This window comes from Oncorhynchus gorbuscha, unplaced genomic scaffold (assembly GCF_021184085.1).
Source record: "Oncorhynchus gorbuscha isolate QuinsamMale2020 ecotype Even-year unplaced genomic scaffold, OgorEven_v1.0 Un_scaffold_552, whole genome shotgun sequence".
Classification (NCBI taxonomy): domain Eukaryota; kingdom Metazoa; phylum Chordata; class Actinopteri; order Salmoniformes; family Salmonidae; genus Oncorhynchus; species Oncorhynchus gorbuscha.
This window is the reverse complement of record NW_025745383.1, coordinates 389,201-404,200: the sequence shown is the minus strand read 5'-3', so window position 1 is coordinate 404,200 and position 15,000 is coordinate 389,201. Positions and strand designations below refer to the sequence as shown.

The 15,000-nt window shown below is 48.4% G+C and overlaps 1 protein-coding gene across 1 annotated transcript in view; it reads left to right on the top strand.

Moving 5' to 3' along the window:
- Positions 1-15,000, top strand: part of LOC124018636 (voltage-dependent P/Q-type calcium channel subunit alpha-1A-like) — a gene marked incomplete at its 5' end in the record, with an annotated part of 37,019 nt that overhangs the window by 12,375 nt on the left and 9,644 nt on the right. The window contains one exon of the mRNA XM_046333975.1: positions 2,501-2,624. Coding sequence (XP_046189931.1) covers positions 2,501-2,624 — 124 coding nt within the window. The remainder of the gene's footprint in view (positions 1-2,500; positions 2,625-15,000) is intronic.

Here is a 15,000-nt window from a genome sequence, read left to right as displayed (position 1 = left end):
CACACTCTAGTTCTGATGTTCAACCTCCCACCCCTTACTGACACACTCTCGTTCTGTCCCCTATGTTCAACCTCCCACCTCTTACTGACACACTCTCGTTCTGTCCCCTATGTTCAACCGCCCACCTCTTACGGACACACTCTCTCGCGTCTCTCTCCAACACTCTCATGCCATCTCTTGGCCCATCCTCACAGCCCCCTGGCTCAAACCAAGTCTCGGGCCTACAGGTGGGTGGTAGATGGGCTCCCCCCACTCTATCTCCCTGTTGGACTGTGCCAAGCCCACCCTGGTCTCATCTCTCTCAGTCAAATTAGTGAAGAACCATAGATATGCATGTTTTGTGTGTTGTGTGTAAGAACATAGAGAGACAGTATTCAGGAAGTATTCAGACTTTTTACACATTTTGTTACGTTACAGCCTTATTCTAAAATGGATAAAATAGTTTTTTCCCCCTTCATTGATCTACACACAATATCCAATAATGACAAATGTATAAATAAATAAACCCCGTAAATATCACATAAGTATTTCCTTTACTCAGTACTTTGTTTAAGCACCTGTGGCAGCGATTACAGCCTCGAGTCTTCTTGGGTATGATGCTACAAGCTTGGCACACCTGTATTTGGGGAGTTTCTCCCATTCTCCTCTGCAGACCCTCTCCAGCTCTGTCAGGTTGGATGGGGAGCTTCGCTGCACAGCTATGTTTAGGGTTCAAGTCCGGGCTCTGGCTGGGCCACTCAAGGACATTCAGAGACTTTTCCCGAAGCCACACCTGCGTTGACTTGGCTGTGTGCTTAGGGTCATTGTCCTGTTGGAAGGTGAACCTTCCCCAGTCTGAGGTTCTGAGCACTGTGGAGCAGGTTTTCATCAAGGGTCTCTCTGTACTGCTCCGTTCATCTTTCCCTCTATCCTGACTAGTCTCCCAGTCCCTGCCGCTGGAAAACCTCCCCACAGCATGATGCTGCCACCACTATACTTCACTGTAGGGATAGGGATGGTGGCGGGTTTTCTCTAGATGTGACGCTTGGCATTCATGCCAAAAAGTTCAATCTTGGTTTCATCAGACCAGATCACGGTCTGAGAGTCTTTAGATGCCTTTTGGCAAACTCCAAGCAGGCTGTAATGTGCCTTTTACTGAGGAGTGGCTTCCGTCTGGTCACTCTACCATAAAGGCCTGATTGGTGGCGTGCTGCAGAGATGGTTGTCCTTCTGGAAAGTTCTCCCATCTCCACAGAGGAACTCTGGAGCTCTGTCAGAGTGAACATTGGGTTCTTGGTCACCTCCCTGACCAAGGCTCTTCTCACCCGATTGCTCCGTTTGTCCGTGTGGCCAGCTCTAGGAAGAGTCTTGGTGGTTCCAAACTTCTTCCATTTAAGAATGATGGAGCCACTGTGTTCTTGGGGACCTTCAATGCTGCAGAAATGTTTTGGTTCCCTTCCCCAGGTCTGTGCCGCGACACAATCCTGTCTCGGAGCTCTACAGACAATTCCTTTGACCTCATGACTTGGATTTTGTTCTGACATGCACTGTGAACTGTGGGACCTTATATAGACAGGTGGTTGCCTTTCCAAATCATTTCCAATCCATTGAATTGACCACAGGTGGACTCCAAACAAGTTGTAGAAACATCTCAAGGATGATCAATTGAAACAGGATGCACCTGAGCTCAATTTAGAGTCTCATAGCAAAGGGTCTAAATACTTATTTAAATTAGTTATTTCTGTTTTAATTTTTTTAAATTTTTAATACATTTGCTAAAATTTATAGAAACCTGTTTTTGCTTTGTCATTATGGGGTATTGTGTGTCGATTGGTCTGGGTTAGGGAGGGTTTGGCCGATATCCTTGTCTCATCGCGCACTATCGAGTCCTGTGGCGGGCCGGGCGCAGTGCACGCTGACACGGTGTTTCCTCCGACACATTGGTGCGGCTGGCTTCCGGGTTGGATGCGCGCTGTGTTAAGAAGCAGTGCGGCTTGGTTGGGTTGTGTTTCAGAGGACACATGGCTTTCGACCTTCGTCTCTCCCGAGCCCGTACGGGAGTTGTAGAGATGAGACAAGATAGTAACTACTAACATTTGGATACCACAAAATTGGGGAGAAAAGGGGGGTAAAATGTAAAATAAAAAAATGTAAAAAGTTAAGGGATCCGAATACTTTTCAAATTCACTGTACATGAACGCTGCTACAGTATCTATGGTTCTGTGGGAAGAAATGTCTACATACTGCTCCCTGCAGCCCTTTGAAGAACCAGATCAACAGACAATAGAGAGGCTTCCTTATTTTATAGCTACTTCACAGCCAAGTTGGCCAGTGGAGACAAGACAATATACCTATTGAATAAGAACTACACAACTAACTATAGAATAGTTAAAAAGCATAGAATTATTAACAATTATAGAATCACTTACGATACACTCATTGTAGTACTATCAAAAGACCCCTGGCTCTGAGACTCCTGCCCCTAGTTGGCAGTGGTCACACACCCTCTGGTCTCTTTCTTGCAGACGCTAGAGATGAGAAAGATGGGGCGGGACGGGTACTTGGAAACTGAGCCCTGTCACCCAATGCGAATGGACAGGCATGGTCGGACCATCTCCATGCCCCGCCTCTCAGACGACAACCAAGTGAGCACCTTCATCCCCACCATCATCATAAACCCTCCATTCCTCCTCCTCATCCCTCCACTCTTTCCCCTCCGTCCCCCTCCTCCTTTTCCTCGCTCTGACTATCCACTCTGACCTGCGTTTGTTTATTTTTGTCTATTTGGATCCCCGTTAGCAGCTGTTCTTCCTGGGGTCCACAAAAACAGTAAACATGACAAGTAACAAAACACTGATACACGGATAGACAGGACAGACACACACATTTACAATACATCCATATACAAACAATACAACTAGAAAAAAATAATACATTTTAAAAATGTATTGTGTGTGTGTGTGTGTGTGTGTGTGTGTGTGTGTGTGTGTGTGTGTGTGTGTGTGTGTGTGTGTGTGTGTGTGTGTGTGTGTGTGTGTGTGTGTGTGTGTGTGTGTGTGTGTGTGTGTGTGTGTGTGTGTGTGTGTGTGTGTGTGTGTGTGTGTGTCAAGCCCCTGTTTATTAAGACTACTACTGGTAAAGTGATATGTCTTAGAAACATTTGATGTATCACTTTAAAACTAGTTTCCTTACACTCTTATTAACAGGGTGGTGATAACAGTGTGACGCATGCTAATGCTAACTTAAATAATTAAATATTAGCATGGAGATATGCTAATGCTAACTTAAATAATTAAATATTAGCATGGAGATATGCTAATGCTAACTTAAATAATTAAATATTAGCATGGAGATATGCTAATGCTAACTTTAATAATTAAATATTAGCATGGAGATATGCTAATGTTAACTTAAATAATTAAATATTAGCATGGAGATATGCTAATGCTAACTGAAAGATGAAATCCACAGTAGGGGGAAACAGCCCCATTGTCCATTGTTATTGATTTTGTTGCCGAGCTGAGGAGTGCAGCAAAAATTCCAGTACATTTTGCCCTCTTCTATCGCAATGATGTCAGAGGGGAGAAAACAGTATTCGATGTTTGTGGTAACTTCTTTGTTGTAAAATTATAAACAGCCAGGTCACTTTGAAATTGAACGTCCATCCATGTCCCAAGAACTTTGGGAGATGCCTTCAAAACCTGCCACTAGGGCCACGGTGAGCACCGTTACCAATAAGTAGGCTTGGGTGTTGGGGAAGTCGCTCTGGATAAGAGCGTCTGCTAAATGACTTAAATGTAAATGTAAATGGATGGGTTAGAGGGTCACATGTTCAATCCCATTGCTAGACACTTAACCATTCAAAATGAATGCCTACATTTAACCAGACGCAAGGCGCCTTGCCAGGAGGCTCTGCCCATCAACCGTGTCAAAAACAAAGTAGAGATGTAACGTTTGGACCAACCTGGAAATTTGACATTTTGAGAAAACGTGGATAAACGTCTGAATCTGAAATCAAATTGGTCAAAAAGTGAGATCTTGTTGCTTTAAAGAGTGAAATATTCGCATGGAAATATTGGGTAACAGAGCAGTCTGGATACGTCTTTCATCCACAAAGCACAAACCTGCCTAGTCCTCCTCATTTCACACCCTCCCTCCCTCCCCTTCTCCCTCCCTCCCCTTCTCCCTCCCTCCCCTTCTCCCTCCTTCCCCTTCTCCCTCCCTCCCCTTCTCCCTCCCTCCCCTTCTCCCTCCTTCCCCTTCTCCCTCCTTCCCCTTCTCCCTCCCTCCCCTTCTCCCTCCCTCCCCTTCTCCCTCCCTCCCCTGTGTGCTTCCCATCCCCATTACATCCATCCTATCCATGCTCATTCCCATAGTAGCCTTGGTGTGTCTGTCTGCTGTCTGCTGTGGCCAGAGGTCTTGGTTTGTTGGGAGAGGGTGTGAACTGAGAACGACAATACAGGTGGTACCTATTTTACCTCAAACATCTGTGTATTTCAAGAAAAGCTTTCGCCAAAATGTCCCGCAATCCCCAGGACAGAATCTGGCTGCAAAAACACCCACCCACCCACATGGAACTGTTTTGTTTATGTGTTAACTGTACAATAAAACATCTGGCTGCAGTCACACACACACACACACACTGGCACACACACACACACACACACACACACACACACACACACACACACACACACACACACACACACACACACACACACACACACACACACACACACACACATTGTCATCAAACCATGTGGTCTGGTGTCATCAAGTCTGTTGGTTACTGTAAGACTGTAGCAGTGTGTTGTCTGTTGGTTACTGTAAGACTGTAGCAGTGTGTTGTCTATTGGTTACTGTAAGACTGTAGTAGTGTGTTGTCTGGTGTCATCAAGTTACTGTAAGACTGTAGCAGTGTGTTGTCTGGTAAGACTAAGACTGTAGCAGTGTGTTGTCTGGTATCATCAAGTCTGTTGGTTACTGTAAGACTGTAGCAGTGTGTTGTCTGTTGGTTACTGTAAGACTGTAGCAGTGTGTTGTCTGTTGGTTACTGTAAGACTGTAGCAGTGTGTTGTCTGGTGTCATCAAGTCTGTTGGTTACTGTAAGACTGTAGCAGTGTGTTGTCTGGTGTCATCATGTCTGTTGGTTACTGTAAGACTGTAGCAGTGTGTTGTCTGTTGGTTACTGTAAGACTGTAGCAGTGTGTTGTCTGGTGTCATCAAGTCTGTTGGTTACTGTAAGACTGTAGCAGTGTGTTGTCTGGTATCATCAAGTCTGTTGGTTACTGTAAGACTGTAGCAGTGTGTTGTCTGTTGGTTACTGTAAGACTGTAGCAGTGTGTTGTCTGTTGGTTACTGTAAGACTGTAGCAGTGTGTTGTCTGTTGGTTACTGTAAGACTGTAGCAGTGTGTTGTCTGTTGGTTACTGTAAGACTGTAGCAGTGTGTTGTCTGGTATCATCAAGTCTGTTGGTTACTGTAAGACTGTAGCAGTGTGTTGTCTGTTGGTTACTGTAAGACTGTAGCAGTGTGTTGTCTGTTGGTTACTGTAAGACTGTAGCAGTGTGTTGTCTGTTGGTTACTGTAAGACTGTAGCAGTGTGTTGTCTGTTGGTTACTGTAAGACAGCAAGTCTGTTGGTTACTGTAAGACTGTAGCAGTGTGTTGTCTGTGTCTGTTGGTTACTGTCTGTTGGTTACTGTAAGACTGTAGCAGTGTGTTGTCTGGTTACTGTAAGACTGTAGCATCAAGTCTGTTGGTTATAAGACTGTAAGTTACTGTAAGACTGTAGCAGTGTGTTGTCTGGTGTCATCAAGTCTGTTGGTTACTGTAAGACTGTAGCAGTGTGTTGTCTGTTGGTTACTGTAAGACTGTAGCAGTGTGTTGTCTGGTGTCATCAAGTCTGTTGGTTACTGTAAGACTGTAGCAGTGTGTTGTTGTCTGGTTACTGTAAGTCATGTCTGTTGGTTACTGTAAGACTGTAGCAGTGTGTTGTCTTGTCATCAAGTCTGTTGGTTACTGTAAGACTGTAGCAGTGTGTTGTCTGGTGTCATCAAGTCTGTTGGTTACTGTAAGACTGTAGCAGTGTGTTGTCTGTGTTGTCTGTTGGTTACTGTAAGACTGTAGCAGTGTGTTGTCTGTTGGTTACTGTAAGACTGTAGCAGTGTGTTGTCTGGTGTCATCAAGTCTGTTGGTTACTGTAAGACTGTAGCAGTGTGTTGTCTGGTTCAAGTCTGTTGGTTACTGTAAGACTGTAGCAGTGTGTTGTCTGTTGGTTACTGTAAGACTGTAGCAGTGTTGTCTATTGGTTACTGTAAGACTGTAGCAGTGTGTTGTCTGTTGGTTACTGTAAGACTGTAGCAGTGTGTTGTCTGTTGGTTACTGTAAGACTGTAGCAGTGTGTTGTCTGTTGGTTACTGTAAGACTGTAGCAGTGTGTTGTCTGGTTACTGTCTGTCAAGTCTGTTGGTTACTGTAAGACTGTAGCAGTGTTGTCTGGTCTCAAGTCTGTTGGTTACTGTAAGACTGTAGCAGTGTGTTGTCTGTTGGTTACTGTAAGACTGTAGCAGTTGGTTACTGTAAGACTGTAGCAGTGTGTTGTCTGTTGGTTACTGTAAGACTGTAGCAGTGTGTTGTCTGTTGGTTACTGTAAGACTGTAGCAGTGTGTTGTCTGGTTAGTCTGTTGGTTACTGTAAGACTGTAGCAGTGTGTTGTCATCAAGTCTGTTGGTTACTGTAAGACTGTAGCAGTGTGTTGTCTGGTTACTGTTGGTTACTGTAAGACTGTAGCAGTGTGTTGTCTGTTGGTTACTGTAAGACTGTAGCAGTGTGTTGTCTGTTGGTTACTGTAAGACTGTAGCAGTGTGTTGTCTATTGGTTACTCTAAGACTGTAGCAGTGTGTTGTCTGGTATCATCAAGTCTGTTGGTTACTGTAAGACTGTAGCAGTGTGTTGTCTATTGGTTACTCTAAGACTGTAGCAGTGTGTTGTCTGGTATCATCAAGTCTGTTGGTTACTGTAAGACTGTAGCAGTGTGTTGTCTATTGGTAAGACTGTAGCAGTGTGTTGTCTGTAAGATCATCAAGTCTGTTGGTTACTGTAAGACTGTAGCAGTGTGTTGTCTGGTGTCATCAAGTCTGTTGGTTACTGTAAGACTGTAGCAGTGTGTTGTCTGTTGGTTACTGTAAGACTGTAGCAGTGTGTTGTCTATTGGTTACTGTAAGACTGTAGCAGTGTGTTGTCTATTGGTTATTGTAAGACTGTAGCAGTGTGTTGTCTGTTGGTTACTGTAAGACTGTAGCAGTGTGTTGTCTGCTACAGTCTTACAGTCTTTGTGTGTGTGTGTGTGTGTGTGTGTGTGTGTGTGTGTGTGTGTGTGTGTGTGTGTGTGTGTGTGTGTGTGTGTGTGTGTGTGTGTGTGTGTGTGTGTGTGTGTGTGTGTGTGTGTGTGTGTGTGTGTGTGTGTGTGTGTGTGTGTGTAGCATAGAAGCGTAGTAGTGTTTAGTGGTGGAATATGTTGTGTTATACTGTATCTGAAAAGCTTTAGTGTGGCATCGGTAGTGTGGTAGTATATGACCACATGGCACCCTATTCCCTTTCTAGTGCACTACTTTTGACCAGATCCCATACTGTCGGGCTCTGGTCAACAGTAATGTATTTTGTAGAGATTAGGGTGCCATTTGGAACACTGGCTAATAGCCTATAGAATGTATAGTATGAAACACCACCACCTGTGCTCTCCTCACTGACTGTGTCTAACACTGCTCTGCCCTACAGAGTGTACACGATGCTGCGGTAAGTGTGCGTGTGTGCGTGTCAGAGCAATGTTTTTTGATTGTCTTTTTTTTCTTTCTTCTCTCTCTCTCTCTCTCTCTCTCTATTTCTCTATCTTCTCTCTCTCTCTCTCTCTCTCTCTCTCTTCTCTATCTCTCTCTCTTCTCTCTCTCTCTCTCTCTCTCTCTCTCTCTCTCTCTCTCTCTCTCTCTCTCTCTCTCTCTCTCTCTCTCTCACCCTCCTCTCTCTTGTGTGTGCTCGTTGGCCCTTCACCAATTAACTGGATCTCTCTATTGTTCTGCTCTCTTCTCTTCTTCCTTGTAACCTCCTCTCTGCGTGTCTCTCTTCTCATGTCTTTCTCTTCTCTTCTGTCTCTTGTAACCTCCTGCCCTCTGTCTCATCCTCCCTTCTCTCTGTCTCATCTCCCTTCTCTTCTTCCTTGTAACCTCCCTGCCCTCTGTCTCATCCTCTCTTCTCTTCTTCCTTGTAACCTCCCTGCCCTCTGTCTCATCCTCCCTTCTCTTCTTCCTTGTAACCTCCCTGCCCTCTGTCTCATCCTCCCTTCTCTTCTTCCTTGTAACCTCCCTGCCCTCTGTCTCATCCTCTCTTCTCTTCTTCCTTGTAACCTCCCTGCCCTCTGTCTCATCCTCTCTTCTCTTCTTCCTTGTAACCTCCCTGCCCTCTGTCTCATCCTCTCTTCTCTTCTTCCTTGTAACCTCCCTGCCCTCTGTCTCATCATCTCTTCTCTTCTTCCTTGTAACCTCCCTGCCCTCTGTCTCATCCTCCCTTCTCTTCTTCCTTGTAACCTCCCTGCCCTCTGTCTCATCCTCCTTCTCTTCTTCCTTGTAACCTCCCTGCCCTCTGTCTCATCCTCTCTTCTCTTCTTCCTTGTAACCTCCCTGCCCTCTGTCTCATCATCTCTTCTCTTCTTCCTTGTAACCTCCCTGCCCTCTGTCTCATCCTCCCTTCTCTCCTTTCCTCATCATGTTCTTTCCTCCTTCCCAACTTTTTTACCTTCCCTTCATCCTCCGTTTCCCATCCCTCCCCCTCATTCCTCTCTCCTATACCAACCCCACCTCTCTTTCTATACCAACCCTTTCCTCCTCCCCACTCATCCCTCCCCCTCATTCCTCTCTCCCATACCAACCCCACCTCTCTTTCTATACCAACCCTTTCCTCCTCCCTACTCATCCTTTCCCCTCATCCTTCACTCCCATACCAACCCCACCTCTCTTTCTATACCAACCCTTTCCTCCTCCCCACTCATCCTTTCCCCTCATTCCTCTCTCCCATACCAACCCCACCTCTCTTTCTATACCAACCCTTTCCTCCTCCCCACTCATCCCTCCCCCTCATTCCTCTCTCCCATACCAACCCCACCTCTCTTTCTATACCAACCCTTTCCTCCTCCCCCTCATCCTCCCCCTCATTCCTCTCTCCTATACCAACCCCACCTCTCTTTCTATACCAACCCTTTCCTCCTCCCCCTACTCATCCTTTCCCCTCATCCTTCACTCCCATACCAACCCCACCTCTCTTTCTATACCAACCCTTTCCTCCTCCCCACTCATCCCTCCCCTCATTCCTCTCTCCCATACCAACCCCACCTCTCTTTCTATTCCAACCCTTTCCTCCTCCCCACTCATCCCTCCCCCTCATTCCTCTCTCCCATACCAACCCCACCTCTCTTTCTATACCAACCCTTTCCTCCTCCCCACTCATCCCTCCCCCTCATTCCTCTCTCCCATACCAACCCCACCTCTCTTTCTATACCAACCCTCCTCCCCACTCATCCCTCCCCTCATTCCTTCTCCCATACCAACCCCACTCTCTTTCTATACCAACCCTTTCCTCCTCCCCCTCATCCCTCCCCTCATTCCTCTCTCCCATACCAACCCCACCCTCTTTCTATACCAACCCTTTCCTCCTCCCCACTCATCCCTCCCCCCTCATTCCTCTCTCCCATACCAACCCCACCTCTCTTTCTATACCAACCCTTTCCTCCTCCCCACTCATCCCTCCCCCTCATTCCTCTCTCCCATACCAACCCCACCTCTCTTTCTATACCAACCCTTTCCTCCTCCCCACTCATCCCTCCCCCTCATTCTTCTCTCCCATACCAACCCCACCTCTCTTTCTATACCAACCCTTTCCCCCTCCCTACTCATCCTTTCCCCCTCATCCTTCACTCCCCCTTCCTCTCTCCATCCCTCCCCTCATTCCTCTCCCCCATACCAACCCCACCTCTCTTTCTATACCAACCCTTTCCTCCTCCCCACTCATCCTTTCCCCCTCATCCTTCACTCCCCTTCCTCTCTCCATCCCTCTCGCTCCCTGGGTCTTGGTGGCTATGCTGTGTCCAATGGCTCTGTCCTCCGGTGCTTGTTTGTTTTTGTCTCTCCCTTCTCTCTCCTCTCCCCTTCTCCTCTCTCTCCCTTCTTCTCCTCTCCCTCCCTTCTTCTCCTCTCCTCTCTTCTTCTCCCTCTCCCTTCTTCTCCTCTCCCTTCTCTCTCCCCTCCTCTCCTCTCCCTCCCTCTCCCTCCTCCTCCCTTCCTTTCCTCCTTCTTCTCCTCTCTCCCCTTCTCTCCTCTCCCCTCTCCCTCTCCCTTCTTCTCCCTTCCTCTCCTCTCTCTTCTTCTCCCTCCTTTCCTCTCCTTCTTCTCCTCTCCTCTCCCTTCTTCTCCTCTCCATTCTTCTCTCCCTTCTTTTCCTCTCCCTTCTTCTCTCTCCCTCCTTCTCCTCTCCATTCTCTCTCCCTTCTTCTCCTCTCCTTCTCTCTCCCTTCCCTCTCCTTCTCTCTTTTCCTCTCCCTTCCTCTCCCTTCCTCTCCTCTCCTTCTTCTCCTTCTCCTCTCCCTTCTTCTCCTTCTTCTCTCTCCTCTCCCTCTCCTCTCCATTCTTCTCTCCTTCTTCTCCTCTCCCTTCTTCTCCTCTCCTCTCCCTTCTTCTCCTCTCCTCTCCCATTCTCCTCTCTCCTCTCCATTCTCTCCTTCTCTCCTTCTTCTCCTCTCTCTCCCTTCTTCTCCTCTCCCTTCCTCTCCCTTCCTCTCCTCTCCTTCTTCCTTTTCCTCTCCCTTCTTCTCTCTCCTTCCCTTCCTCCTCTCCCTTTCCTCTCCTCTCCCTCTCCTCTCCCTTCCTCTCCTCCTCTCCTCTCCTTCTTCTCCTCTCTTTTCCTCTCCCTTCTCTCCTTCTGCTCCCTCTCCTCTCCTTCTTCTCTCCCTTCTCTCCTCTCCCTTCTTCTCCTCTCCTCTCCCTTCTCCTCTCTCTCTCCCTTCTCCTCTCCATTCTTCTCTCTTCTTCTCTCTCCCTTCTTCTCTGCTCCCTTCCTCTCCTCTCCCCTTTTCTCTCCTTCTTCTCTCCCTTCCTCTCCCTCTCCCTTCTCTCCTCTCCTTCTCTCCCTCTTCTCTCTCCCTTCTCCTCTCCTTCTTCTCTCCCTCCTTCTCCTCTCCATTCTCCTTTCCTCCTCCTCTCCTTCTCCTCCTTCTTCTCTCCTTCTTCCCTCCCTCCTCCCTCCCTTCTTCTCCTCTCCCTTCTCTCTCTCCTCTCTTCTTCTCCTCTCTCCCTCTTCTCTCTCCCTTCCTCTCTCTCCTTCTCTCCCTTCCTCTCCCTCCCTCCTTCTCCTCTCCCTTCTTCTCCTCTCCTCTTCCTTTCCTCTCTCCCTTCCTCTTCCTCTCTCCTCCCCTTCTCCTCTCATTTCCTCCCTCCCTCCTCTCCTCTCTTCTCCTCTCCTCTTCCTCTCCCTCTCCCTTCTCTCTCCTCTCCTTTCCCTCCCTTCTTCTCCTCTCCCTTCTTCTCCCTCCTCTCCTTCTTCTCCTCTCCTCCCCTTCTCTCTGTCCTCCTCTCCTCTCTGTCTCCTCCCTCCCCTCCTCTCCTTCTTCTCTCCCTTCCTCTCCTCCCTTCTTCCCCCTTCTCTCCTCTCCTTTTTCTCTCCCTTTTCTCTTCTCCTTTCCTCTCCTTCCTCTCCTCTCCCTTCCTCTTCTCTCCCTCCCTCTTCTCTCTCTTCCTATCCTCTCTCTTCCTATCCTATCCTCTCCCTCTCCTCTCCTTTCCCTGCCTTCCTTTCCTCTCTGTGGCTTCATGACTGTGTGTGTGGCTCTCTACTCCTCTCCTCTCTGTGTGCCTGTCTGACTACAGCGGAGACGACACAGGCCCCGTGGACATAACCACCTCAGTGTATGTACCCCTGTCTCTCCCTCTCTGTCTCTTTATCTTCCATTCATTTTATTTCTCTCTATCACTCTCTCTCTTGTTTAATGTACCCCTGTCTCTCCCACTATCTCTCTGTCTCTCTATCTCTCCCCTATCTCTCTATCTCTGTCTTTCTCTATCTTAAAATAAATCCACCTCCCTCGCCCCTCTCTCTCTCTGTGTGTTTTCCCGCCTGTCTTTCATCTTGTTTCTACGTTCTCCTGTACTCTCCTCTCTCTCTCTGATCCTTTTGTCCCAGTAATGTTTTGTGCTGCCCCCCCCCCCCCTCTGTCCTGTATGCCTGTGTTGCAGTGTTGGTCCACATGGTCTAGAAGGAGGGTCTGCTTGTCTGTCTGTCTGTCTGTCTGTCTGTCTGTCTGTCTGTCTGTCTGTCTGTCTGTCTGTCTGTCTGTCTGTCTGTCTGTCTGTCTGTCTGTCTGTCTGTCTGTCTGTCTGTCTGTCTGTCTGTCTGTCTGTCTGTCTGTCTGTCTGTCTGTCTGTCTGTCTGTCTGTCTGTCTGCTTGTCTGTCTGTCTGTCTGTCTGTCTGTCTGTCTGCTGTCTTTGTATGTTTGAGTTTGCGATTGCCTCTTTGCATTGCCTCTGGGTCGACAGCGAATGTTGAAGCATGATATCGCTAGACGGAAGTTGTTGACCAATACATAAACATAGTCTTGGCATGTCATGTCAGTCACACCGTGCATGGTATACCATATTGGATATTGGACGCTCTTTGGAAGCCAGTTGTGTGTGTGAGTGTCTGGTTACTGCACATGATATGCCTAAGCTACATATGGACCCAGTCTGAACAACAGAATGCAGCTTGTGAGCTCAGTGGGTGTGTGTATTTCTGCGTGTGAGTAGAATGTCCAGCTACTTGAGGAGTGCGCATGGCTTGTTCATATACTCATCGGGCTTGTCTGGTCTGGTTTCCTCATTACATGACCGAGGGACTTGTAGGCCTGAATGACTTGAAGAGGTCAGCTCTTAGGTCTGCCTGCTGATAAAGGTGTTCTTCATGCTGGTAGATAGTGTGACTGTGGGTGTCGGTGTTGAACGCTGCTACGATCTCTAAAAGATATCCTTCTGGATGCATACATGCTTCTGCATACGTGCCATTGGATGCATGTGAGGCATGGTCTATGCTTATTCTCTCTCTTCTGTCATTTTGCCCTTTATCTCTCTCTCTCATAGTAGGGAAGCATGGTATTGTAGTTGGATGTGCTTGGCGTTGTGGGTTTAGTGAGGTCTGGCTGATAGAGGGATCTTTTGGGATGGTGTACTCTCCCAAACAGACTCTCCCACACAGACTCTCCCACACAGACTCTCCCACACAGACACTCCCACACAGACTCTCCCACACAGACTCTCCCACACAGACACTCCGACACAGACTCTCCGACACAGACTCTCCGACACAGACTCTCCCACACAGACTCTCCCACACAGACTTTCCCATACAGACTCTCCCACACAAACTCTCCCACACAGACTTTCCCATACAGACTCTCCCACACAGACTCTCCCACACAGACTTTCCCATGCAGACTCTCCCACACTGACTCTCCCACACAGACACTCCGACACAGACTCTCCGACACAGACTCTCCGACACAGACTCTCCCACACAGACACTCACACACTGACTCTCCCACACAGACTCTCCCACACAGACTCTCCCACACAGACTCTCCCACACAGACTCTCCCACACAGACACTCTCACACAGACTCTCCCATACAGACACTCCCACACAGACTCTCCCATACAGACTCTCCCACAGACTCTCCCACACAGACTCTCCCACACAGACTCTCCCACACAGACTCTCCCACACAGACTCTCCCACACAGACTCTCCCCACAGACTCTCCCACACAGACTCTCCCCAAAGACACTCCCACACTGACTCTCCCATATAGACTCTCCCACACAGACACTCCCACACTGACTCTCCCACACAGACACTCCCATACAGACTCTCCCACACAGACTCTCCCCCACAGACACTCTGACACAGACTCTCCGACACAGACTCTCCAGACACAGACTCTCCCACACAGACACTCACACACAGACTCTCCCACACAGACTCTCCCACACAGACACTCCCACACAGACTCTCCCATACAGACTCTCCCACACAGACTCTCCCATACAGACTCTCCCACACAGACTCTCCCACACAGACACTCTCACACAGACTCTCCCATACAGACACTCCCACGCAGACTCTCCCATACAGACTCTCCCACAAAGACTCTCCCATACAGACTCACCCACACAGACTCTCCCACACAGACTTTCCCATACAGACTCTCCCACACAGACTTTCCCATACTTACTCTCCCACACAGACTCTCCCATATAGACTCTCCCACACAGACTCTCCCACACAGACACTCCCACACTGACTCTCCCACACAGAAACTCCCATACAGACTCTCCCACACAGACTCTCCCACACAGACACTCCGACACAGACTCTCCGACACAGACTCTCCGACACAGACTCTCCCACACAGACGCTCACACACTGACTCTCCCACACGGACTCTCCCACACAGACTCTCCCATACAGACTCTCCCACACAGACTCTCCCACACAGACACTCCCACACAATCTCCCACTCTCCCATAGACTCTCCCACACAGACACTCCCACACAGACTCTCCCACACAGACTCTCCCATACAGACACTCCCATACAGACTCTCCCACACAGACTCTCCCACACAGACACTCCCACACAGACTCTCCAATACAGACTCTCCCACATAGACTCTCCCACACAGACTCTCCCACACAGACTCTCCCACACAGACTCTCCCATATAGACTCTCCCACACAGACTCTCCCACACAGACTCTCCCACACAGACACTCCCACACTGACTCTCCCACACAGACACTCCCATACAGACTCTCCCACACAGACACTCCCATACAGACTCTCCCACACAGACTCTCCGACACAGACTCTCTGACACAGACTCTCCGACACAGACTCTCACACACAGACACTCACACACTGACTCGCCCACACAGACTCTCCCACACAGACT